This window comes from Phaethon aethereus (assembly GCF_964289735.1).
Source record: "Phaethon aethereus genome assembly, chromosome: Z".
Taxonomy (NCBI): domain Eukaryota; kingdom Metazoa; phylum Chordata; class Aves; order Phaethontiformes; family Phaethontidae; genus Phaethon; species Phaethon aethereus.
The window spans coordinates 3572060-3598921 of NC_138577.1; the positions used below are offsets into that span (position 1 = coordinate 3572060).

General features: G+C 46.8%; 1 protein-coding gene across 1 annotated transcript in view; it reads left to right on the plus strand.

The window, feature by feature from the left end:
* The window catches only part of LOC309415844 (unconventional myosin-Vb-like), a gene marked incomplete at its 3' end in the record, with an annotated part of 151388 nt that overhangs the window by 63774 nt on the left and 60752 nt on the right, over positions 1-26862 (plus strand). The window contains exons 10-16 of the mRNA XM_082013501.1: positions 1359-1624; positions 7047-7128; positions 8652-8792; positions 16279-16401; positions 17664-17747; positions 22980-23129; positions 23803-23900. Of these exons, the coding sequence (XP_081869627.1) occupies positions 1359-1624; positions 7047-7128; positions 8652-8792; positions 16279-16401; positions 17664-17747; positions 22980-23129; positions 23803-23900 (944 nt within the window). The remainder of the gene's footprint in view (positions 1-1358; positions 1625-7046; positions 7129-8651; positions 8793-16278; positions 16402-17663; positions 17748-22979; positions 23130-23802; positions 23901-26862) is intronic.

The window sequence follows — 26862 nt, forward strand, 5'->3', positions numbered from 1 at the left end:
CACCTTAAGTCCCAACCCATCTTTAACTCTTCATGCTTTCTTAAAAGACTTGGTGCACAGAGTAGTTGGGGAATGGTGACTCCCACCAGCAGAAGGTGTGATGCTCTACAGCTGCTTGGCTACAGGCGAAGCCTTGAGGCTGCTGCTTGTAATGTGGCCATCCAGTATTCAAAGGAGCACTACGTAGTTAAGTAGCAAGAATAAATAAGACTGAAGATGCCTTTGTGGTGTATTTCCTATTTCTGTGTTTGTTCGGGGGGCGGGGGGGAAGTGATTTTATGGAAAATACTGTCCTGTCAATTGTCATTGCATCCCAGATTGGGTCATTTGTTCCTAATTAAAGTGTTAAAATGGGTTCTGCACACACTTTTAGTGGTACCCTTGAGACAATGTGATGTGCAATTAGTTGGATGCTGGGGGTAATTTGCTTGGTATTTGGCAACATGGATATGTAAGAGTGGTCTGCTCTTACAATGTTGAGTTCTGTAACGGAGTTCATGTTGTTTAATTACCTTCAGATGTAATTGCAGAGTATTAAATCAATCCTGTTATGACTTTGAATCCACAGTCAAAAAGATATCAGAGCAAAAAAACCATCCTAGCGGTCTTTTAAAACGTCGTTTTTTTCTCCATCCCCAAACCCTTCCAGCTTCTACGCGAGCATGTATCTAACTGGAAACGATTTACTTCCTTTAGATATGTGTTATTTCACTAAGGAAAGGGGAATTGATTTCTCATTGTCCAAAAGGCAGTGCCCGCTATCTCAGCATGAGAGAGACTCAGAACTGCCTTGTTGTAGTTTGAGGGGGGAAAACACACAATGCACCAGAGAAAATGAAGTTCACGTTTCGTTTTATTGATTATGCAAAACACAAGCCCTTCTGGTAATGCTCATTTTGCAACTTTGTTATTCAAAATGGGGTTAGTTTGTAGAAGGCAGGGTGTAATGGCGTACCTAAGCTTTAACTTGAGGCTTCTTCAGGTTTGCTGTGAAGGAGCGTGGTAGCTGCAGCTCATGGAGGAGTAGAGTGGCGAGTGCTCTTTCCTGTTGGCAATCACCGTGGAAGTCTGCTCTTCATGAAGTCCAAGGCCTTGAGGATAGCCAGAACAGAGGAAAGCCATAGGGTGTACCACCATCCAGAGCCCTGTGTGAGCCGTTTCGTCCATGTCCATGAAGACTAGCGTAACTGGATGAGTGCTTATCACTTTTCTGTTTCCTATCAGCCACAGAGATACAGGGTATTTCCCTGGATAGGCATGAAACGCTGCTAGTCAGTTGCACTGATCTAGGAACCTGGTGTTAAAACCCCAGTTTTGGAATGTCACCACCTGCTGACTTTGCTTCTTGTTACCCCTAGAGCGAGGACGAGCACTTGAACAACTTCTGCGGCTTGCTGGGCGTGGAGCACAGCCAGATGCAGCACTGGCTTTGCCATCGCAAGCTCGTCACCACGGCCGAGACCTACGTGAAGAACATGTCCATGCAGCAAGTGGTGAATGCTAGGAACGCCCTGGCCAAGCACATCTACGCCCAGCTCTTCAACTGGATCGTGCAGCACATCAACAAGGCCCTGCACACCACCGTGAAGCAGCACTCCTTCATCGGCGTGCTCGATATCTACGGGTAGGCACGCTTTCTGCTTTTAAGCCTGTTAAATTAGACCTTCCTAATTTGTCTCGCCCTTCTGGCCGTGCATGCTTGACCTTGGCTTGTGGCAGGGGGTGCGAATAATAGAAAGGAATGCAAAAAAGCGCAGTCGTGTGTGGTTTGCAGTTTTCATCCTCCCTTGGACTGTGCAACCCTGACCCTGAAACAGTGCATGCAGATCCAGCTGAGGGCTGGCTTTTGGGATTTACCTTCCATGCGGTTCCCACTTGGGATTTCTGTTTAAAGCATCGAGTTTAAAGATGAGCTAGGTGTAAAGGTGGAGATGTAGAGACCGAAAACTGTGCTTGGGTTGCTGTGGGGTTTGACGAAACTCCCTCTTCAGCTGTGAAACCGCTGCCGCAGGTCTCTTGTGCAGCGAGAGCTTTGGAGGACGTTGGGAACCTGCAGTGTGGGGGTAAGGTGCAAAAAGCTCTGGCATAACCGCAGGCAAAGCTTGCAGCCTGCAACCTCAGGGGCAATGAGCTGCTTTAAATTCGGACTGGGTACCGGTTACTGTCCAATCTGTCGACCTGGCACGTGAGTGCTGGTAGAAAAGGGATGCGAGAGTTGCATGTGAAGACTTCATTTTAGCTGAAGTGCTGCAAAGAAGCAGAAGATGGAGGAGAAAGGAAGGAGTTATGTCAGTTGTGGGGTGGAAAAGGAAAGCCGTCTTCTGGGTTGGTGGTTTTCCTCTCCTCTCTTTCAACACCATCCCTTTTCTTTCTCCTTGGGGAGCAAGGACAAGGCGGGTGGGACAGCAGTGACCTGCTGAGACGCTTGGTTGCTCCTGTTTCCGAGGTGGGATGGACGAGTTGTAGCTGCTTCCTGACCCAGTGCTGTTGCTGTCCTTGCTCAATCCCAAATCTCGTGTAATGGCAGAGTCCTCGTAAGGTCTGTCAGATCTAGACGAACCTGAAGTTCAGAATGAAGTCCTGCTGCAGTGGTTCTGGGTCAGCTGCAGAAAGCTGTTATGGCCTAGAATACCAATACCGTTACTGGAATTGGATCTTGTGTATAAAAACTCCCATGGGGTTTCTACAGCTACTGGTGTTTGGGTTGTTGATTTTAACATCTGCTGGATAGCCATGGCAGCAGAGAAGATGCCAGAAGTCAGTGCTGGAGCATTGGCTTAGCCTACTGCCTGCTTATCTCCATCAGCAGCTGCTGCCATATGGCAAGGTTTGCAGGAACACTCGTACCAAGTATGCAAAGAGGGCAGTCCTCTTTGATTTGGAATTTTAATGGGATGATTTGAGATGGTGAGGTTGCTGTCAGAGGTTTGCAAGTGTCTGGGCTCTTCTAGGTATATAGCACAGCACCTGGAACATCTTAAGTAAACAGATGGGATTGGTGCAGTCTTGTTCGAAGACTGTATGAGATGGAAAAGCTGTTTCACATCAGTGCCCATGCAAACAGAGATTTCTGCAGGCTGGAACATGAAAAATAAAGCTTTGAGATGGAGCTTTGTGGGTGATAGTGTGTCAAAGCAGAAAGCTGGACATCCGAGTTACAAAATCAGACACAGTCTTTCAGAAATCTGAATAAAAGGAGACTTGAGGATAACGCTCATGAAAGATTAAGCTGGACTTGAAAACCTGTTAGCGTGGAAGAAAAACCTCGCTTAGCCCCAGGTCTCCTGTGCGTCACGTCCAGGGTGTGGGGCAGCTGATGCTTTTACAGCAGTGGTGTCACTGCAGGGTACAGCAGGTTTTTTTCCACAGAGACCTGCAGGTCCTATCAAAAGAGGCAGGTTTGTAGGGGACAAGTGTCTGCACTCCGGGCTATAACACTCATGTGTGAGTCCAGTCTCCTAAAGAGGCTGTAAATCCCTTTCAGAATTGGGTATTGCTGTCTAAATGCTGAGTAATTAACAATGCAGGGACTTGGGGTGCTGGCAACCTGAGTCTCTGCAGTCCTTGAAACGGTTTGGTTCCCTAAACACTCAGATTATTTGGGAGTTTTAATGCATTCTGCCAAATACTGGAAATTTTTTTTTCCCAAATGTCCGTTGTTTTTCCTTTTCCTCTGGAAAAGGGATTAAGCTGGAAAGGCAGGGAGCCTGCATGCAGCCTCCCTCGCACATCCCTGACATCCCAAGAGCACCTCTGTCCTGGTGCTCTTGGGTGAAGACTCTCCTCATGGGTGGGATTTCTAGGGAGAGGGTCCAAACTGAGGGTGCAGAGGCTCTGGGGTTTGTCTCCTAATTCTCTAATGCTCAGCTCTGCATCCTTAAGTCTCGGTTAGTATTGGGGTGAGAGGGTGCAGCATTAAAAACTTTGACGTATTTATTAGAAGTGTGTCGTTTGCTATGGTAGCTGAAGAGTGGATTCACGTGGCATTCCTGGACTCGGCGGGCACAGCTTGTTTTCCCTCTGTTTGCCATGTGAAGGGAAACTGTGAGCACCCAGGCAGCCAGCTGTATGCTGGAGTTACCTATGAACTTTAAATATTTTAGTATAAACGCCAGTGCTGCAGCGGATCCAGGAGATACCAGTCGCACAGCAGAATAGGGAACAGGAGAAGAGCCAAAATGCAGCGTTTGCCCCCCGACATCTACTCATGAGAGCTGTCCCCAAGCCGGGGTGTGCCTCCCCAGGAGCCACGGTGATGGGTTGGAGGGATGAATGTGTTTATTTTTTGCACCAGGATATAGGCACTGAAATGGATAGAAACAAAACAGGTATTGGTTTGCTTTTCCCATTCCGATGCCATCTCAGCACAGGCACTTAGTGCAGGCATGACCTCCTAGTGAGGGCACGTATGGAGCTGGTGACCAAGCTGCTCCATCAATTAGCAAATTGCACTGGCAGAGTCCCTTAATTTAGCAACTTCATGAAATCTCCCTTGGAGTTGGTGGTGTACAGCTGCTCTGCCCCGGCCGGCACTCACTGAGAGGTTCATAAATCACATCTGGTGTCTCTGAAGTGGAAAAAGAGTTTCCACTCGGCTCTTTTCCTCTGGTACCCCTCCTCTCATTGCATTTTTCCACCTAGCTCGCTGTGCCTCTCCCTCTCTGTTTTAATTAAAATCTTTTCTTGCCCTGCTGCTCTGATTGTGAACCTCCAGGAGTTGGTATTTCCAAGGAGACCCTTTGGTTGCAAGAGCTGGAGGCGCTGACCTTGGTGTAGTGGCTGTGCAATCAAGATAAAGCACAGCAGGAGCTCTTCAAGGACATGTTCATCACTGAGGCTCTGGCCACATGTTTAATATAAACATTCATTGGTTCCAGGCATCAGATTTTGCTGCATTAAAGATTGCAAAGCTCGGATCCTGGAATGGGGAGGGATTGAGCATCCTCTGCTCAGCAGGGGCTGCTCCAGCGGCAATGCCAGCCCCAGGGCAGGTGGAGAGAGAGCTGGTCCCGGGTTTTCTCCCAGGTTTTCCCCCCTTTTCCTTTTGCATTTTTGTGTTGCCTTTCCCTAAGGGATGAGGCATTTTTGTATGGTGAGGGCATTACCACCTGCCAATAACTGGGGAGTAACTGCATCACCTGGATAACAATAGAATCATAGAATAGAGCAGAATAACAGGATGGTTTGGGTGGGAAGGGACCTTTCAAGGTCATCTAGTCCAACCCCCCTGCAGTGAGCAGGGACATCTGCAACCAGAGCAGGTTGCTCAGAGCCCCGTCCAGCCTGACCTGGGATGTTTCCAGGGATGGGGCATCGACCACCTCTCTGGGCAGCCTGGGCCAGGGGTTCACCTCCCTCAGCGTGAAAAATTTCTTCCTTCTATCTAGTCTGAATCTGCCCTCTTTTAGTTTAAAACCATCACCCCTTGTCCTGTTGCAACAGGCCCTGCTAAAAAGCCTGTCCCCATCTTTCTCCTCAGCCCCTCTCAGCCCTGGCAGCTGCAGTAAGGTCTCCCCGGAGCCTTCTCTGCTCCAGGCTGAACCCCCCCAGCTCTCCCAGCCTGTCCTCCCAGCAGAGGGGTTCCAGCCCTCGGAGCGTTGCTGGGGCCTCCTCTGGCCCCGCTCCAGCAGGTCCATGTCTCTCCTGTGCCGAGGGCTCCAGAGCTGGACGCAGCCCTGCAGGGGGGTCTCCCCAGAGCAGGGCAGAGGGGCAGAATCCCCCCCCTCGCCCTGCTGGCCACGTGGCTTTGGGGGCAGCCCAGGACACGGTTGGCTTCTGGGCTGGGAGCGCACATTGCCGGCTCGTGTCCAGCTTTTCATCCCCCAGGACCCCCAAGTCCCTCTCGGCAGGGCTGCTCTCCACCCCTTCACCCCCAGCCTGGGCTGATACTGGGGGTTGCCCCGACCCAGGGGCAGGACCTTGCAACAGCCAGGTAGTCCTCAGAAAGTACTAGAAATACTGATTTTGGAGTGGAAAAAGGGCTTCATTTGTTTAGCGCTTTAAGACTGTTCTGACAGCTCCTACAGCACCTATAACCCAAGCAATTATTTTGCTGCAAATTTATCATTACAGCAGCTTATTCGTTAAGCACAGGGAGCCTTGCAACCTCTTCCCTTAGTTTAATCCTTACAGTCATGTGTCAAAGACTTTTTTTCCTCCCCCTTCCAATTATGCCTTAAAAATAGAAATATAAATAATATAATTCCCTGTGGTAGATGAAAAATGTCCTTTGTTTTTTTAAGAGCAAGCCTCCCTGTGCCTGTCCCTGGTCATCGCATGCTTCAGCCCCGACTGCCCCGGGGGCTCCGCTGCTGTCTGCCGCTTGCCTGTAGTTTGTGTTATTTAAACTGCATATTTTTTCGTTTTGAATTGTGGCTAGGAAGCCAGTTTGGGGCTCTGTTTGGAGTTAGCCAGTGGCCGGTGGAGGGGGGATGATATTTCTGTGAGGGGAGCTTTGGAAGCTCTGGTGAAGAGGGGGATCACCCGAGACCAACACCAAGCTCCCTCTAAGGAACGTGTTGGAATTGGAGCTGAAAGCACCATTTTTCCCTCTGCCTCCAAGAACTCGCTTGCTGATGTCTTTTATCTAATTTTTGTACTATCAGGGATGCAATACAGAGGCTATAATTATGAATTTAATACCTTCTTCTGCTCTATTGAATTGCATTAAAAATACTGTCTTGGGTCTTTTAAGATAGCAGCTACTGTTTCTCCATCACTTTTGCAGTGAATATATTTGGACTTAATATTTCATAATATTTTTCCCTGAGAGAGGCTGTTATATTTCTCGTCTCAGCCCTGCTTCCTGATGGGCAGGAAGCTGCAGTTGTGCTGAATATCTCGTTCATGCATAGCAGAAGAGACCTCTTGAATCCCTTGAGTTGTGGCAAGGACAGACAGACAGTTTGGGGAACGAGGAATAAAGTGTAGATCTGGGATAGGAGGAATGCAAAGAGGCGGTTGAGTAACCTGATGTTCCCGTTACAGGGAAAAGTAGATTTTCAGGCAAAGCACCGCTTAATGCTGATTTATTCATTGCTTTGCAGGTTTGAAACTTTTGAAGTGAATAGCTTTGAACAGTTTTGTATCAACTATGCCAATGAAAAGCTCCAGCAGCAGTTCAATTCGGTAAGGTCAGCTTGGAAACGTGCCATAAAACTTAGAGGGGTTCTTGTATGTCTGGCTTCTGCTTAATGGCATTTACCTGCAGCCTGGGCAGATCACATGGCCAGCAGGAATGTAGTCCTTGGGACACCATCTCTCCTGGGCAACGACTGTGCATTGCAATTGCACTAAAAATTCATAGAAAGCTGAAAATGTTGCATGGTTGATTTATAAGCTTGATATTGGAAGAAGGTTTGCAAATGGTTTATGCAAAGGTTCACTGATGGTTTTGAATAAGGAGATAGTTTGTTTTTTTGTTTTTTTGGCGTAGTTTCAATCCTAAACAGAAACCTTGATGGTGTTGTGCTGAGTCCTGATTTCCAGCGTGAGACATAGCATGGGTGGAAACCTGCCCATTAAGTGTGGCTTAAACCTCTCCAACAAAAACTCTGTCTTAAATCCAGGATTGGACCCTCTCCTGATTTTTCACTTGGACATGCCTGACAAAAACCTGAGCTGCTTCTGTTTTATTAGATCCAAGCACTTACCTGCACTGGAAATGAAAGCAGTAAGGGGTTGTCTTCTGCTTTTGTTGTAAGCAGGGGAAAAAACTACTGTTAATTTCAGGATACAAGGGAAAACTTGTTAAATTTAAGCAGCTAAGTATTGTGAAGTAGTTTGGCACGTTGAAACCGTATCATATGCGTGGACATGAACATTTGCAGTATATCCAATGCATCAGATCACATCAGCTAAAAATGAAAAGTAAATTATGGATTGTATTTGCACTATTCATATCTTTCTTAGTATGTCCAACTATCACTTCTGAAGCTTATAAATTCAAACTCTTGAGATGACATGTTTGAAGAGATTTTAAAAAGCCATCTTTGAAGAAAAAAGTGCATTTGAAAAATCATTTTTAATATGCTTAGAGTATCTCAGAAATAGCCAGGGACTATTTATCTGCTTGGACAGAGGTGTGAGATATATAAGCCATGCAAAGAATTTTTTTTTTTTTTAATAAGAATCTGCAACACAAGTGTTCCCGAGTCAGTCAGATATTGCTGCCGATATCCCTTCTAGGGCAATGGGTGCTCTTTATGAAGCTCTGCTCGCAGATGGGGTCACACGTGCTCAGCCCTGGCTTGGCTCCCAGCTTGTGAACCTGTTTAATCAGCAGAGCACTAAAGGAGAGAGGGATTTTTTCTCAGCCCAGGAGATAGATGTCATTGCTGTTTCAACATATGGCTTCCACATAGATCTAGTGACAGCTTCAGTCATGTTCTAGTGAAAGTCATTTAAAGCCATTTTTTTTCCTGCCCCATGGTTTCCTAGTGTAATGCTTTACTTTCCTTGCCAGAAGCTAGGTTGTGTAAATGGCAGAGCCTGTACAAAGCTGTATGTGAGGGCGCCTAAAGCTTCTATGGCTTCTGGATGTGCTGAGGGAATACGTTACTCCAGCGGGGACAAGTGGGTGACCAGGGAAGGGGCTGGTGCTGTGCTGGCTCGGGTCATGGTCAGTAACTCTGCTGTTTTTCCACTCTCAGCATGTGTTTAAGCTGGAACAAGAAGAGTACATGAAGGAGGGAATCCCTTGGACTCTCATCGACTTCTATGATAACCAGCCCTGCATAGACCTTATAGAGGCGAAACTTGGTATCTTGGACCTACTGGATGAAGAGTGCAAGGTAAAGAGGACCACCCACCTTTTTGCTGGCATTTTTATTTTTATAAAAGGTTAAAGAATGGGCTTTGACCTGTGGTAGCTTGTAAGAGGGTAAACATCTCCTTTCACCTGCATTGCTGGCATGCTCATGTCTAGGGTAGGCTATTGACATTTGCTTTACTTTAGGACCATTCAGAGCTTCCTTAGCAGATGTTTGCTACCAGCCTGGGTACCTGATCTCACCATGTGTTGCCAGAGCTCGTGTTTCTGGCCTGGCTGTACTTAGGGATAACCATTGCTTATGACTTTTGATTTCTTCAGTGTTATCCAGGAGCTAGAGTTCTTCCCTGCCTCAAGGGAAACCTGAGTCCTCTTGTGATAGCTGTTTGGGGTAAAGTCAATTGCATTTAGTGTACAGGCTTCAGGTGTTTGTAATGTTGGGAGAGTAGTTTGCTGTCTTTTACCCCCTCTCTCTCATATCAGCCTAAATTAAATCTTGCTTAAAAGTTGAGAAGAAAGGCCAGAACCCCAAACTTCATGAGAATCCATAAGAAAGGTCGGATTCCTTGTTCCCTCACTCCTTGTTCATTCATGAATTATCAAATATATCTAGGAACAAGAAATATAAGATGGGAGATTTTCTTGGGAAGTTGGGATGCCTGTTTTGAAGGTCTTCGGAAAGTCCAGAGTCTTTAGGTATGGTCTTCTCAACATGAGAGCTCAGTGTGATGCCATGATGAAAAGGGCTCCTACACTGGCCAGAGCAGCCTGTATCTCTTCCAGTTCTGTTGTCTGCACAGCGATGATGATGAGGAAATACTGGAGAAGGTGTTGTTAGATCACAGCTATAAAACATTGTGCGACTGAGGATAAAGAAACTTGAGCGCTGCAGATGAGTGCTTGTGATAGTCAGTGGGAGGGTTTTCAGACCCTTTGATAAAAAAATTCCCTAGCATGCAATAGCTAGAAATTGAAGTTAGATTCAACCATGAAATAAGCATTTTTAATGCTGAGAACAGCCTGTTGGAAGGGGATGATGGCTGCCTTCCTGCTGGAAGTGGCTGCCTTGTGCAGCCTCAGACTGGTTCTGCTGTGGTGTGATCAACACATTGTCTTTGGGAAGAGTTTCCATCGAGACTTGGTATATTCTGGGCAAGGACATGTCTTACTGATTGTGGAAGGGCTTTTTGAGAGTTTTGAGAGAGTGCAGGGAAGGTGAGGCAAGGTGTGGTGGGAGAGCTGAAGCAGGGAAGTGGCCCCTCACGAGGATAGGCAAGGTGATGGGAAGGACACCACGAATTCTTGTTGGATCTGTGGGTATGGGACAGATCCAGCGGCCTGAGGGTAGAAGGAAGTGTCATGTTGCATCAGAGGGAAAGGTTTTGGATCCATTATTTAGACTAGTGTCCCTGTTGGGATTTAAGGAGATGTATGACTTGTCTGGAAGTGAGGTGACCTGTCAAGTGGCTGCCGCTCTCCATGTGACACGGCTGCCTTCCCAGGCATGATGAGGCTGTCCCAACCTGCACGTCCCACAAGCTTCAGCTCTCATCTGGGGTACAGACAGTCTCCGGCTATCTTTTTTGCAATGAGCCCGAGTTGGGACTTTGTCCTTTCCAAATCCAGTTTCAGGAATACTCCTTAAAAATGAAAATAAATTACACTTGATTTGATGCCCTTGAAATAGCATCTTAGCCGGTGCTGACTCAGAAGGTCGTCAGATTATTTGCTTGATATTCAGCACCCATTTAATTTGGTCTCTGCGCTATTAAGCCTGTTAAATTCTTCAGGCTCAAACCAGCTCCTGGGCGTTGTGAAGACCATAAGACAACTTTCCCTCGTGCCGTGTTGGCTGACAATGCCCTTTGCTCCTCTCTGAAGCACCTGGTGCTGGTTGCTGCTGGTGACATCGCGTGAGATGTTGCATGAGGAGCAACTCCTATGCAACAACAGCAATATGGGCAACTTTGCTGTAGATCTGCCTGGTACTACTTTTTTCCATCTGTGCTTTTTTTTGACCAAAAACCTGGAACATAAGATCTATTCCCCCCCACATCAAATGCTAGTTATCTGGGTATTTACCTGTCAGTGGGGAATGCTGTCATTAGTCACAGGCCCTTATTATGAGCCCTCTAATCAGCTCTTTTATAATAACCTGCAAGCGTTCTCCAGCTTTATGAAAATTTCAGCAAAGCCTGTCAACTGAAAGCCCTGCTTTATGGATTAAAACCTTCACCCCCGCATCACCAGCAGCAGCGTTTCACCTCTCAGGGAGAGCCGGGTGTGGGACCACAATAGAGTAATTGCAACTCATCTCGTTAGCACGTACAATGGCAGATAAATATACTCTGGGACTTGAAAAGGCATCAGGGGGGTCCTGGCAACATAATGAAACATTAGCGCAAAGGCGGAGGGTTCGTCGCTAACGTTCTCACTTCACAGTATGGATTTATTTTTTTTTTAATCTTTAATGTGAGGGTGGGGGGGGGTGGTTGGGGACATGCTGAAGCAGTTCGGCTAATGAAGGTCGTAGACCTTCGGTGTGTAATGAGAGTCTTGTCGCTGTTTAGAGAAGAAGGGGACCTGACAGAATTGAAATGGGACTCGGCAATGAAAGCGAGGGCTCTCGAACCAAGATTGGAGTTTTAAGGACTAAACCTGTGTCACGGAAGCAAACAATAAAATCCCTAGCTCAGAAAAAGAGGGCTTTAGGATATGTTTGGGTTTGGGGGTTTTTAAACAGCTTTGAGGTCTTAGGAGTTGGAAGCTGTTGTAGAATTCTTAAGGTTGGAGGTGGTTTCTGGAGGTCATTTGGTCCAGCCATCAGTTATGTCCTTGGACTGCCCAGTGAGCTTTATAATCTCCACAGGACAGTGACCTTATGTCCTCTGCTAAGTGACCTTGGAGTCCTCAAAGAGCATTTTCCTCATTTTCTGCGCTGGAGTGTTACCTGCCCAGACGTGGAGCTTTTAGTACCTACTTATTTTGCTTTGGCCTAAAAAGATGCCAGAGGAACAGCAAGAGTTCATGCCCCATGCACAGAAATGGCCTTGGCCAGAAACCAAGGCCACTGTGACAGGCGCAACATTGAACTGCAGTATCACCAACTGCTGAGCCTGAAGAGGAGGGAAAGGGGAGAAGGGCGTCCAGGAGAACCTCCCTGCTGGTGAGCTGTGAAATGTGGAGGGAGTCCCCATAAGGCCAACAGTGGTGGTGGGAAATAATCTGAGATAAGAGCAGAGTCCTTAAGGAGAGCAAGGAGACCAATGTTGAGCTCATCAGAAGAGACAAGCATTATAAGGAGGGAGGCTGTCTCCTGAAAATCCAGTTGTGGGAAGTTGGGGGGCATGTGGAAGACTTCCTTGGATATCTGGGAATGCTTTAGTGCATGGTTGGCCTTGTAAAGGCAATGACTTTGGCAGAGGGGACAGCAGACTTCCTAGGAAGACTCGCAAGATTTTGCGGTTGGAGGGACACGTGAAGAGCAGCTTCAGTGCTCTGGAGAGGAGGAGCCAGCGGGGGTTGATTTTTCAAGGGACTTAAATTATCCTTAGAGAAAACTGAAAATTCTTGAAGAAATGCAGTGCTGTCTCTTCATCAAAGCTGGATGAGGTGTCCTGATTTTCAGGCTGAAACTGCTTGCTCTGTGTGAGCGCTGGATATCTTCCATACACTCCCCAAATGTCATTCAGGAGTACAGTCTGAAGTTGCTGTGGATATCCAGTTTCTCCATAAGGTGTCCTGCTGCCTGGCTGCTTTCTTGCTTTTGCCTATGCTGTCGGGGTGGGAGTGGGAATAGAAAAATTAATTAAAAAAATTTCTCATTATCATGGATTTGATCAAGAACGGGCTGGTTGGAAGGGTTGGTGTGTCAGTCATGGCATTGTTGTACAAGATTTATTATGGATCTTAGTGAAATTCTTTCTGCTGAGGAGCAATGTGACCCTGAGGCTGCTGAAGGAGGATGTGTTTAACCAAACCCGTGAGTTTTCTCATGTTCCTAAACTCTTTCATGGATCTGTTTAGTGTTCTATGGCACGTTGCCGTTGTGTTATGCTGTTAATGTGCCAAATGCATTTTCTAACGCTGTTCAAAAGATGCTCTTTAACCTTTCCCGTGTCCTTCTGTCAAGGGCCAGAAACACTGAAGTCTGCTTCTAGCAGACTGGCTTTCAATCCCACTTGTCTCTGTGCATCTCTCTGAACTTGGGTATCCGAGCAAATCTGTTTTCCTTGTCTGGATTTGTTAGTTTTTTGAACATGAGAAGTCAGCATGTCACCTTCCTGTGCCACACTGTCCTGTCCAGGGAGATTTCTGCTCCTGCTCCTGGTTGGACCTCTGGGCTTTCCTTTCGGGCAGACCGGCTAATCTGACGGCAGAATAACCTTGCCTACGTCATGCTGTCAGCTTTTATGACTTTAAAGTCAGGCACATCACTTGCAGTGGAATGTGTCTGCAGAGCATGGAGGAAGCCCGGGCTCTTTTCAGGCTTTAACTTATATTAGAGTGATAATGAGAAAAGAAGGTGCAAATAGCTCCTGCTGTGTTTTCAGAGGGTTGACTTCTAGATCATTAGGTTTGAATGGACCTTTATTGCTTTTATCCAGTTAATTGGCCTTCTGTTGGAGGTGATGGTGGAGGGAATCTCACCCCTTTAGTCCAAGCAGCTCCAAATATCTCCAGTCTCTGGTGGTCGTGGTGGGTTCTTGACCCTGGGACGCTTCTGATGCAAAAGCGGTGGACTTGAGCCTGGGGGCTGACCCTGGCTGTGCTGGGTAGGTTTGATTTTGGTTGCAGTAGCTCCTGGCAGCTCAGAGGACTGTGTATGGAGATGGGAGGTGACGCTGGCCGAGATTACGCTACCTGACTGATTTTATGTAGAGTGATGGATGGAGGGACAGTGAGGACAGACGAGCAGAAGCAGTGACCTTGTGAAATTACTGGTCTGAGGTTTTACCTTTTTAGAGGTTTCCGTACAATACTTGCAAGGCAGTCGGTTTTCCTCTTCCCAGTCTTGCACTGATAAGATAGTCTGTAAATAACTTTCTCAGTGGGTCTAAAGGCCTTAAACTGCCAAGCCAATACCAAAAGCTGTTATAAAAGTACAGATAATGGCCCTGTTAGTTTTTATCTCCAGGACTTTGTCCCTATCTGCTTCTCAGGCAGCTAAAAATACCCCGGCTGCACAACGGGGCGCAGGGAGCAGGCGTAGGTGCGGCGAAACCCTCTTTCTGGGAGGCAGCAGCGCTGCCCTTTGAAGCTCAACTCTGAGATAAGCAGGTTTTTCAGCAAAGTGGATGTCCTAGGAGAGAGCTGGTCAGGATAAGTGAGGTGGCTCAGGTGGCTGTGGCACTCCTGCTCTGCACCCACGGCTCTGTCCCGGACAGGAGAGACCTACTGATCGTTCCAGAGAGGGTGTTCACATCCGTTACACTTCATATTTACAGGTGAAAAAGAAACCCGTCTGCATTTGTATAACTCCATAGTTTAAATATGCATGTCTATCTTGCATAAATAAAACAGGTATATAGTTGCATAAATAAATGCCTTTTAATATTTATATATAGTTTGTGTTATTTCTGTGTGTATCCATAACCGGTTACACTTACAACTGTAAAATATAAAATACTTCTGGGATAGCACGGCTTGCAAGAGTGGCTCCTGCACTTAATTCAGCCACTTCTTCCAGTTAAGGAGGGTGGGCAGGAGCTGCTCGTCCTTGGGCCCAGAACCCTTCTGGCATGTTTTGGCTTGCTGCCATGAAATCAAAGGCTGTTTCAGAGCAGCTTAAAGAAATATTCCTCATCAGTCTCAAGTTTTCCTTCTTACTGTTTGCTGCCCCTGTTTCCTCTGTCACTTTTCATATAAAGGGCTATGTAAAGGCCTGATGGGTGATCCAGAGCTTTTCCTGACTCTGCACAATTGTTCTGTGGTTTCTAGGCTTTGTCCTGTCTAATTTTAAATACTGCCTAACACCTTTCTTCTGACTCTTCTCTTTTTCTAGCCTAAATAATCCAGTCAGCCATTTTGTGTTAAAAATTAGGTGCGTGCGTCACCATTGTGGTCCTGTCACGGGAAGCCGTGACGGAGGGTCCACCAGCCCATGCCTTTCCCACCCCTGCCAGGCAGGCAGGAGGGGTGGGCATGAACCCCATCAGCTGTGGTCCCCAGCCCTCGAGTGTGACAACTTCACTCCTGGTTTCCTTTGGTTTTCAAGAATTTTGCTTTGCGGAAAGCTTTTTGCGCTGGAAAAAGTACAAAAGAACAGATATTTACAGCCATGCTGCTTTCCTCAAATGCCCTTATGTTTTTTGGAAACCTTTGGTGTTTTTGGCTGGTTAGCAGAGAGGGACCTAAGCATACCCTAAAAAAAAATTAGTCCTTATGGGAAGTGTAATCGTAGGAGTATCAGAAGTTACAACATACTGTTATGTGATTCTGTGATTCTGTTACATGCTGCTATGCAGCTATACATGCTTACAAAATAATAAAACAAAGCCAAAATTCTTTTTTTTTTCTTCCCCCGATCTTGGCAGTATATTGCATTAACTTTAAAAGTTTACAATTATCTAGTGGGTAAAAACTGGAGGTTCTGGGTAGGAAGGTAAGCTCAGGCTCTCCTTAAAACTGCTGATTTATGAAAAGTAGCCCATTCCCCTGCTGCACAGATAGTGCTGTGAGGTTGGTTTTTCAGTCGTTGCAGGATTTAGGATTTCTCTGCTCTCTGCCCCATCCTACCAAAGCAACGTCTTGGGCAATACCTGATATCTGGGTGTACCATGGCCAAATCCTTTCAAGGGCAGCTCCATGTAGGGCTTGCGCCCTGATTTCAGTGTAAATAGGATGGAGAAAGAGGGTTGGCATCCGGGAGATTCGTGGCACAGGAGGCTGGATGCATGGGAGGGGGACATGAGAATCGTTCGGCTGCGGTAGGGCAGGTGTGTGGCTCTGAAGTCCCAACCCTCTGTGCAGCTGGGGTTAATGTGTCCTGTGTTTGGGATCCAAGGGACCCCACCCCAAGCCTGCTGAGAGGCAGAGTTTCTTAAGAATTATCACTTTATTATTTTTGTAGCTTTAGTATTTTAAAATTATCCTTTTACTATCATTATTATTTTAAATGAAATAAAACAGAGCCTCTTGCACGTTGTCTCAGGTGGCAGTTCACAAAACTATTCGGTCACCAAAAATTGGATTAAAAGAGTAATGTTGGTACCTGAGCAACTAATGTAACTTAAGTGCAAAAATACTTCTCCAACTCTGGCGGTTGGAGCAGAACCAGCATTTGGGTGTTTTTCACTGCAAACAAAATTTTAGTGTGTTTGTCAAGAATGTACATGAAAATAAAATAGCACAGGCTTCCAGAACTGGGAGGTGGACTTTGTTTCTCAAATATTTCTGTAGCCCATGCAGACTACAGGAAGCCCACAAGGAGGCTTCCTCGAAAACCTCCCTGCACCTCCTTCACATGCCTGACCATGACTTTTTGGTCCGTTTTTCTGCCCGTCCAGGTTCCCAAAGGCACCGACCAGAACTGGGCGCAGAAGCTGTATGACCGGCATGCCAGCAGCCAGCACTTCCAGAAGCCTCGGATGTCCAACACCTCCTTCATCGTCCTGCACTTCGCCGATAAGGTAACCGGGCGCCCGTTGCGTGCGCTGGGAGTTGAATGCAGAAATGGGAAATGCACGGAGGGGAAAAAAGAGCCGCATGAAGGAAAATTAGTTTATAGCACCGGCGAGCTGCTTTTTGGTGATAGGGATGCCTGGTTGGCAGTAATCTCAGTTGTGCGCTCAGATCTAGATCAGCTTGGAGGACTTCAGCCTCCAAACTATTGCGCTAAGCTTTAAATAGTTGTGCTTTCTAGGGGAGAGAAAAATCCTCTTTCTCAAAGCTGCGGCGAAATGAATTTCTGTAAGGGCAGCTTCACTGAAAATGTATTGGAAAAGGGAATTAGTTTTGAAGAGCAGGAGCTGCAAGCATCAGCATGGCATGGTGGGGAGGAGCACGTGAGGGGTGATGCTGGGCTGGTGCCACCCTTCTGAGAGAGATGATGCCAACTGTGGGTTCTAAGTCTCAGTGTCTGGTGCCATAGGGTCTCATCCATGCGCTCCAGCTTCATTGTAACCCCGAGCTGACAGGCATCACTCACAGCAAATAAGAATTCTAAAAGCTTGCAGTTATCCAAACCACACGTTTGTTAGAAAGGGAAGTGTAAGGCCAACCTGGGGATGTGTCCAAGGAGCCAGATGACATGCGGGTGTGGCGATCCCGCACAGGCGCTTCTCCTAACCGGTTTTGCCCTGGATGCAAGTGGCATTTTTCATGGCAAAGGCTGATACTCACCTTTCCTTAGGCACATGATTTTGCACATGCATCACTCTCAAATATTGTTCCTTTGCAAGCTTTGCCTGTGCTTTGTGATCAGTTATTTTAGCCAACTTCAAATGTAAGAAATAAAGTTTTCATCTGTGCCCTCAGAATTCTTCCTGTGCTCCCCAACTCTCTGTAGTCTCAAGACCAAGAGACCTGCAAGAGATATAGTCAGGAGATCTTTTGAGATTTATTGACTAGCGTGCAAGGAGTTCAGGAGTGCACAAAAGATCATGTAGAGGGACTGATGATCCTTGCATTTTTACCCCTGGTTTCCATGGAAGTGCGGTTGGGTCCCATACGGAGCAGTTTAATGACTTAGAAACAGTTTGTGTTAAGGTTTTTGCTTTCATTCAGATTCACTTTTTTAATAAAAAGTAACCTTTACATTCCAGTTGTGCCCTCCTTCTCCCTCTTGTGTTTTTCAGGTGAGCTCTAACAGTAAGCGTGCGGTGGGACACAGCACCTTGTCCCTGTGCCATTGGACTTTAACCTTTGGGCTTCTTTCTCTGTCTCCTGGTAGGTGGAGTACCAAAGTGAGGGATTTCTGGAGAAGAACAGGGACACCGTGTATGAAGAACAGATCAACATCCTGAAAGCCAGCAAGGTAAAAAGCAGTGAGTCAGGAGATGATCAGCACCACTGCTTTCCAAAGTGTGAGCTTCATGCTTGCATTCCTGTGCTGTGCCGCAGCATGTCGTGTATGCAAAAGTGGCACCTACGTGAACAGCAATAAATGTTATAAATAAAAAAGGGCAATAAATGGGGTTTGGAGGAGGGAATGAGTGGGGAGAGGAGGGACGAGGCTGCTGGGGTCTATGGTTGCACCCAGGTGTGGATGTGTGTGGTCCTCTGCTCTCCTTCACCCTGGTGTCGGTGTCCTGTTGAGGTGCATCAGAAAAATCCTTTCCAAACCTGTTGATCCTCTTCTTTTTTGGTCACCGAGAGCAAAATTCAGGAACAGCCAGTTATGGGGGAGTGTAAATCCTACTTAACTCTTGCTTGGAGCTCCTCACCCATCACCTGGCGCCAAAGGTGTTCTCAAAAGTGCGTGGTACTGCAGGTGACCCTGGGATTAAAAGCCATAGTCAACAGTGCGGTTTGTGTATTGTGGTCAGCATTGCTGACCCTACCACCCTTCTGTATGAAAATGGCTGTTCCCCTTAGCTGTAATCCCATCATATTTGGCCCTGCAATTTAATTACTTCAATAATTAGTATGCAAAAAATTAGGGTTAATATACAGTGCTGGAAATCTGACACAAACTCTGAGACATTACAGCTGCTGTTGAGCTATTTTACACTGCTGCCAGTATGTAACGTTAACAAATTAATACATATTGATGATCACGCTTGCTTTTGCTCCTGTATTACAAGACTCTGTGCCATGTACCTTTCCTCTCCTGAGTATTGAAAAACGACTTGTCAGCACCGCATTGCATCAGTGCCAACAGAGATGTATTGACTGACCTCGAATACCGAGTCTCCTCGTAAAGAGCTTTTTGGTATCTGTAGTTTAAAGTCTCCATTAGTTCCAAGGGCTATGAACTTGGTGGGCTGTTGGAAGCAGAAGAATAGTAGCTGTGGGGCTCTGCAGGCTTTGGTGTGGGTCATGCCTGCACTAAATGAGCACTTGGCAAGTGGGCTTCGAGTTGGAGACTTCCCACTTGCACGTGTGAACGAAGCTGGTTTTATACTGACTCTTCTTCACCCCTGAGCATGCATCTGCACTTGGGTGGGCTGGGTTAAAAGTGCCAATGATGAGAATTTTAGGGCATTTCAAGTTCTTGTCATTTAAAAGCAGACCAAAAATTCCCCCTGCAACCTTGAGTCTTTCATTGTCAGTTAACGAGTTGAGACTTTAACTACCTTAACCCTTTCGGGGTAACTGTCTTATTAAAAAGTTGGTACAAAAATCCAGCCCTACAAAGTCCAACACACCGTCAAGCAGCCAAGATTGAGACTGCATGACTCTGGGGCACCGTTGTTTCCACCAGACTTCATGTGTGATGTAGGGAAGGGAATATATCTGCTTTTCTCCGAACCATTTCAAAGCCTTCCCCAGCACAGGCCAGTTTGTTAACTTGCATTTATTTTTTTCGAGTACAAATTTTGAATCTCGCCTGCATATTGCAAGCAGATGTGTCATACATCCAGATTTCTCCTCTTTGTGCCACCTTCCTTTGGGTTTATGGCTGGATGTGACCTTCCAAATGTCACCCTAAATAAGGAACGTGATGAGGGGAGAGGGAGGAAGTATTATTTTTAGGAGCATTTTAAGCAGGAGTTGGTTCTTGTCAAAGAAAGAGATGAGAATGGGAAATTAATTGAGCGTTGTCAGTGGCTTGCCCTGCATCTCAGCAAGGAATCCATATGAAGATGTCAAGATGTGCCATTTTCTCATTCATGGGGGTAGTTGCGAGTCTAATAACTGCAAAGCTGGGTTGTATTAATGCCCAAATCAAGAACTCTGTGTGCTCAGGAAGCTCACAGCTTTCCCAGGGTAAAAACTGGGCATGATTAGAGCTTACTAGAAATGCCAGGTAACCTGCAGGAATAATTGGTGCTGTATGATGAATTATTTATCCAGTGCTGAAGTTGCTGTTGGAGGTAGTGCTTGCAGAACTGGCAGTTTCCGATAGGGATTTCTGTTCAACTTCTTCCCATAGGTGCAGAGGAGAGATGCAATTCGTTGGAGTAGTGTGTTGTAGTGTGGATGGTGCAACTCATCCCTTAAAACAAGAAATATTAAAAAATGCTGAAATGGGATTATTGGCAGCATCTCCTCCTCTTCTCTCTCATATATAGGCACTATAATATAATATCAGAGCAGGCTGGGCTTTGGATTAATAGCAAAAAAACCCCCAAACCCTGCTCCTTGCAACTGCTTTGCTTGATCTAAAAAGCCATTAATGTGTGTATGCCTCAGGACCAAAGACTGAGGTTTACCTGGCCTGCAAACTAAGCTAATGCTCCTTGGGATCGGGTGTTACGACCTTGTGAAATCATGGTGGTGGCTCTGTAGGTGACACTGACATCTGCATTTGTGGGCCAGGTTAAAACACTCTCAAATGCCCTTGGCTCTGAGAATCTCTGGGTGATGATTTGATGAACTTCTGTCTTTGAGCTATTTCTTTAATGACGTAGGAGCAGTGGATGTCGTCAGCTCGTGCTGATGCCGTGCTGTCCCGGGAGGAAGCGCAGTGCTTCCCTTGGCGAGAACATCCTCACCCTCCTCCTGCAGAGCCTCCAAAGCCTGATCTTCTGCTCTTGCTTTCCTTAACCCCGTTAGCCAGCAGATTCAGTTATCCTGATTTTTTTTTTTTAATCTTTTGCCCGCCATGTGCCACACTCCAAGGATATAAACAAATAAATGTATTTTTTATTTTGCTGTAATAAAGCAACACGGTTTCTCTGAACCAAAAAGAGCAGCAGTGGCAGTGCTGGGTCTGCCACTAAAATGTGCTAATTTGACTAAAACTTAAATTTGTGCTGCGAAAGGCTGTGCCACGAGGACTTTGTCCTGTACTCAGGATCAGGTCTGCATACAATATTCACTGCTTTCCTCTTTGTATTCCCACTGAGGCGATACACGGGGCAAGGGGGGACGCTGTCAATTCGACACGGCAAGGACTTAAACACCTCTCTGCCAGCAAGTGCATCGCTGATGAAGCACTCCCACCAGGGCAGAATTGTGTTTTGCTAATTAGAATGCAATCGCTGCTGTCAACAAGATGGTGAAAGAGATTTTATAAAGCAGCTAATTAGTTTTGTTAGCGCTGGTCAGCTAAAACAGTTGAGAGTTGTTGTTCTTTGAATTAAAGAAATACCGAATTGAGAGCATGTGGGCATGCAGTTAAGAGATTATATTCCAGTCCTCTATAATTACAAATAACGCATCAGTGGTTTTGACTCTGCCGGTTGGGAAGGAGGGATCTATCCTTCTTGCTTATCCCTCGGCATCCGTGGAATAGATCCTGGGCTGTTACGGGTGGTCCCAGTTAGACCAGTTTTGCATTAAGCAAGCTGAGAGCTCACCTCCGCGATTCTTGTCGAGTATTTGTGCGGGAGCAAGCGCTCTTGTTATTTCTAGCAAGCGATGGAGGGGTCGATGGCGCTCCCAGCTATGCGTTGAGAAGATATTTTGAAACCTGAAATTACAGCCGGGGGTTTTACCACGTTGTCAGGCGCGAGGCAGTAAAATGGAGCCTGTGGTGGAGGTCTTCCAGCATCAAGCATGTGACACTCAAAACTCCTGTGTTTGCAGGAGGCAAAGCACCCAAGACGGTGACAGTACAACAGCTGTCCGGGTGTCTTTTTTGCGGGGGATAGAGTGTTGGGCAAAAGAAGGTGTGAGCCTTTATTCTGGTAGGAGTTGAGCGAGCTGCAGAGATGAAAAATAAAAGCTGCGAGTACGAAGCAGATCCTTAGCAGGTGCTGTCTCGGAGCCTGCGAGCAATTTGCTAATGTAATGCAAACAGTTTCCTTTCCACAGCGGTATTTAGGCTGCTGTTCTAGCAAGCTGTGCCAACAGCCGGTGGGACCGGGGCTGGAAATATTCCTGTCTTGGTCCAGGGATGTGGCAGAGAGCCAGGCAGCCCTTTCCAGCATGGGGCTGGCCGCTAATGTCCGTAAAGTGGTAAACTCCTGTGCCCTTCTCGGGATCTTAATGGAAATACAACCAAGTTTGGCTTCTGGAGGAGCCTGGGCTGGAGGCAAGAGCGCTGTATCGTGCGCTGCTGCCTCGTGCCAGTGTTTGCACGTGGCCGTGTCGGGCACGGCGTGCCGCGGGCCAGGGAAGCGTGATGCTGGTGCCCTCTCCCCCGGGGGCTGCTGGCGGGCTGCGTGCCGCTGCGGTGGCGTCACGGGCGCTTCGGCAGCGTCACCGGGCTGGAGCCCGGCTCGGCCGTGGGTAAGTGAAATGCCACCTGGTCACATTGGTGAAGGTGAAGGTTTTTCTTCCATTTAAGAATTTACTATTTGAATGTAAAGCACGGCTGTAGTGGGAACCTGTGTAGGTGCACAGCTGGAGTCGAGATGTGACAATTTAGCAGCCCTTATAAACAGGCCAGATTTATTGTGACTTACCTAATATTCAAGTTCCTCAACCTAATGCAGATTTGAAGATCCTGCCCCACAAACAAACAAACAAAAAACCCAAAACAAAACCCAAGGCATTAACTGCATTTGCCAGCTCCCCTGTTCTCTTGTTTAAGAATCAGAAGTGTTGCTGCTGGCTTGCCAGAAACCCCAGGCTTAGGGATCCGAGGAGCTACATGTGGTGCTTCCAGGGCTGCAGAGCGACAGTCCTGCTGTCCCCTTGCTCATTGATGCTGAAATGCAGGTAATTAGTGAGGAAGTGCTGGTGTCTCTTAATTGTTTCAAAAGCAAGGGTGCCTCTGGGGCTGTGGTGGGAGCTGCTGCCGGTCCTCATGTGGAGACCTGTGTTGGGCAGGCAGCATCCTTGCTGCAGTCAGGACTGGATGAGTACCGTGAAACGAAGCCTGGGAGCAAGAGTCACCTGACGTTCAGGAGGTGTTGTGCCTCGGGCAGTGCTTCAGCAATCCAGCCTTGCAGCTAGCCATCCTCTTTTTTTTTTTTTTTTTTTTTTTGGCCTGGTTTAATGTGCACATTTCAAGGTTTGAAGAAGTACAAAACAGACTGGCCAGTGGTCCTGCTGATGTGGTTTCCGTAGGCAACGCTTCTTCCTTTCACTTTGTTGCCCTTTTTCCCCTTCCTGGTTTAAGATGGGTAAAAATTGACCGGAGCAACGTGACTTGGGTGGGTTTGTTCAGCAAAGAGCAGGGCTAGAGGTGCTGAGGTGTTGTCTCTCCTTTTAGTATCAGATGATAGCAGACTTATTCCAAGAAGAGAAGGATGCTGCACCCACCACTTCCATGGGAAAGGGAACATCCAAAATCAGCGTCCGTTCTGCCAGGCCAGTGATCAAAGCTGCCAATAAAGAGCACAAGAAGACAGTGGGGCACCAGGTAACGTATGATATGAGCAAGTCGAATGACAGCAGGAGAACAGGGCAGGTGAATCCAGATACATTTTGACAGTTAAGGTCTCGTTTCTTCAGTTTGAAGCAGAGATTAATAAAAAGCTGTTAGGGGGGATGTGAGGAGACTTTCCCATGACCAGTGTTGTAGGATGGGCACAGTTTGGCAGTTGCATTTTGGACACCTTCTAGCAGTGTCTCTGGAAGAGCAGGCTTGAGTAGTCTTGACTGGAAGCAGTCGAGACATGGTCTGAGGAGGGTGGAGGCCACCCTGGAATTCACTGGACTGTATCCCAATGTACTATGGTGCTCATAAAGTGAAACAACTTGAGAAAAGAGCATTTTTCCCCCTGTGTGGACAGTCAGGCAGTGCAACAGGGGCTGAGAGAGGTTGTGCTGTCTCCAGCCATGGGGATTTTTCGAGACCCAACTGGGTAAAGTCCCAAGAAAATGCTTGTTGCTCTTGTACCTCATTGAGCCAGAAGTCCTCATCCCACCAGTGTCTTCTCGAAACTGCTCTTGCATGTGCTGGGCCGATGGGGAGGTTCATGCTGTGTCACATCCAGAGGCTGGCACCGCAGGTGGCTTGCAGCACCTGCCACCGTGGGGTGCGTGATACAGCACCTTCATCCCTCCTCAAAACGAGTGGTTTTGTCTTTCAGTTCCGCAACTCGCTGCATTTGCTCATGGAGACTCTGAACGCCACCAGCCCGCACTACGTGCGCTGCATCAAGCCGAACGACGAGAAGCTCCCCTTTAAGTAAGTTGGCTTTCAGATGAGCAAATCTGTTCAGTGTTTTAGCAACAGAGTGTGCATTGGACTTTTCCTCTTGCTGAAGAGATTTCACCCCTTAAAATGTTGTTCCCATGACTGGTTTTGTGATGTGGTTTTTGTGCCGCTGAAGTGCAGACTAACGCAGGTCCTAGCAATTCATAGATACCCTCTGCTAATACTGAGCATCTTTGCTTTGCAGTAATAGGGTCTTTGTACGATTTCATAATTTGATTTAAATAGTTATAGTATTAAACAGTGAAAAATAGCAGAGAAAGAAATGAAAAAGTGGAGTTAAGTAGTGTGCTTGCAAAATGGCTTGTAAAATGAACAAAAAAGTCTTGGTGCTTCCAAAATAAATGTGGAAAAAGTAAAGACATGACTTGTATCAACTTCAGGCAGGTTTCCAGGCGAGGGAGCAGCGGAAGCAAAAAAGCCAGGCTTGATCTTCCTCTGTATTTCAGAGCCGCGAACGTTGCAAGCAGATAGCTGCTAGCCTTGCTTGACCTCTTGATAATGTATTTGTACACAATTTTGTTCCCTGTAACTCCAAAAAAGCTTGGCCATTAGTATGCAGCGACCTCATAGATCTTGTTGTGACGTCTTCTAAAGGCCCTGGCATAACTGCAGGTGGTGACATTTAAGAAAGCAGGGTTATAATCGTACCCCATAAGCAGGGAGGCATTGCCCTCCAGCTGATCCAACGCAGTCTGAGTGCTCCCGGCGAGCACGGTGCCACCTCGGAGTGCCCAGACGGCTCCAACAGTGTCCTGCAAAGGAGGACGAAGCATCTGTAAGCAGGCTCACCCTTGGTCATGATATGCTGGTGGATATGTATCCAACAGGAAGTTTCCCTGGCTTGACTCTTCTCTCCCTGCAAACAGCAAAGTGAAGGGTATTAATGGTTAGAAGACATTGCGGAACTGGCTTATATTTAACTGATTCATTCAGTGATTAGTTAACAGCTCTGGAGAAGGCTATGTTGGCTGCCTGTGCTGAGACGGCAGTTTCTGTGGTCTGTTGTATCTATTTCATGTACCATGTTGTAGGTACTGGAGATGCTTAGGGCCTCAATCTCCTGTTGTCTATTGTAGAGGTTGTCCATTTAAATGAAATTCAGGACTATATTTTTTGTTTGTTTGCTTTCTTTAGGTAAAGCACAAAAGTATTTTCTAACTTTCTGTAGTGGATCTGCATGGTGAAATGGCTTCACCTTTCCAAAGAGTGTTTCCAAGACACCCTACACAGCTCTACTTTCAGCCCATCCATCTTCACTTCTTTGCCTTTAACTTTGCAACTCGGTTTTTCATGGGATGATCAAGATACAGTTAATATCATTTTATAAATGTGCAAGCTTCTGGTTGTCGAGGTGCAATAATTATCTGAGTGAACTCGGTTGTACTTCCAAGATGTTACGGAGGGCAAATACCAGGAGGATAATTTTCCTTGTGCCTGCTTGCAGTCTGAGTAAAGACTGGCTCCAATGCGATGCTCCCCATATGGCCAACGTCAGAGCTGCCAAAGCCTGGTATTTTAGGAACAAAGGGTAAACCAAAATAGACACAGGAACTGTTCTGGCGGAGCAGCGTGCAGGTGTCTGTCTGCAGCCAGCAGCATTGCAGGAGTCACCATGGCTGGGAAACCACAGGAAGGTGCTTTGGGTTGGGCTGGTGGTGTTGCATCCCCATCTAACGAGCCAGAAAGCACTGGTTCGGGTGTCTTGTACTGGGGGTTCTTCTGCAAGAATTTATCTCCCTCCTCACCCATCGTGGATTGCTTAATTGAAATTGTGATCTGGGAATCGTGGTCAATGTTGATCTTGCTGCCACCAGCTTGAGGAATTTGTATCCTTAAGTGTGGCTTGAATGAAATCTGTTTGCTTATATGTAAAACTCAGGTCTGGAGAATACTGGCATGGCTCTAAAGGAGCCTGTATTTCAGAGGCACTTGTGATGAAAAATACATGGTGCCAGGAGGCATTAGTGAAATGAAACATCAGTGGCACTGCTCTGGGTTAGCGTTGAAATGGTATCTTGTAGCATGCAGAGCACACACTGTTACGTTCGTTGTTCAGTGAAAAAACACAGACTTTTTTCTCTTCCTAAAACATAATGTTTTTCAGCTCACAAGAACATTACTTTTTTGCTCAAAGGAGATGTTTAGCCTGGAGAAGAGAGGGGACCTAATAGCAGCCTTCCACTGCTTGCAAGAGCTACCAAGAGGACGAAGCCATGCTCTTCACAGCACTGTGTGGTGGAAGGACAGGAGTCAATGGCTACAAATTGAAGTGAGAGGTTCAGACTGGAGATAAGGAAACATTTTTTTCTCCATGAGGATAGTCTATCAGTGGAGCAGGCTGCCCAGAGATGTTGTGCAACCTCCTTCTTTGGAGGTGTTCAGCCCTTGACTGGAGAAAGCCCTGAGCTTTGGGTCTGCCCCCATAGCTGCTCCAGCTTTTGAACATAGGAGATTGGACTAGAGATCTCCTAAGGTCTCTTGCAACCTGCATTACTCGCATTTCTACCTTACATCTTGGTGCAAATGTAAGGTTTGTTTCTCAGGGAGGTGAGGGGTGTCCGACTTCCAGCCTGGAGGAAGCATTGGCACCACGCAGTGATATTTGCTCCATTTGAGCTTGTTCCCTCACGGAGAAGACTTCAAAGAGAGAGATGTGAGGGGAGTGCCTGACTTCAGCTTCTACTGTAGACAACTTTCCTTCCCATTTCTGTTTCAGGAAGGGTTTGTGATCTCTTACTTGAGTTCCCAGGCCAAAAGCAACCTGCTAGGTGCTTCTACCTGGCATGGCAAGGAAAAGGGGTTTGTAATAATGTGTATTGTCCCGCTTTTAAGCTCTTTATTTCAGCCTCAGCCCATAGCTGGGATTGCTGCTAGAAAAGGTCCTGGCTTTCCATGCTGATCAATGACTGCAGCCGCTCTGGTTACTCCATTT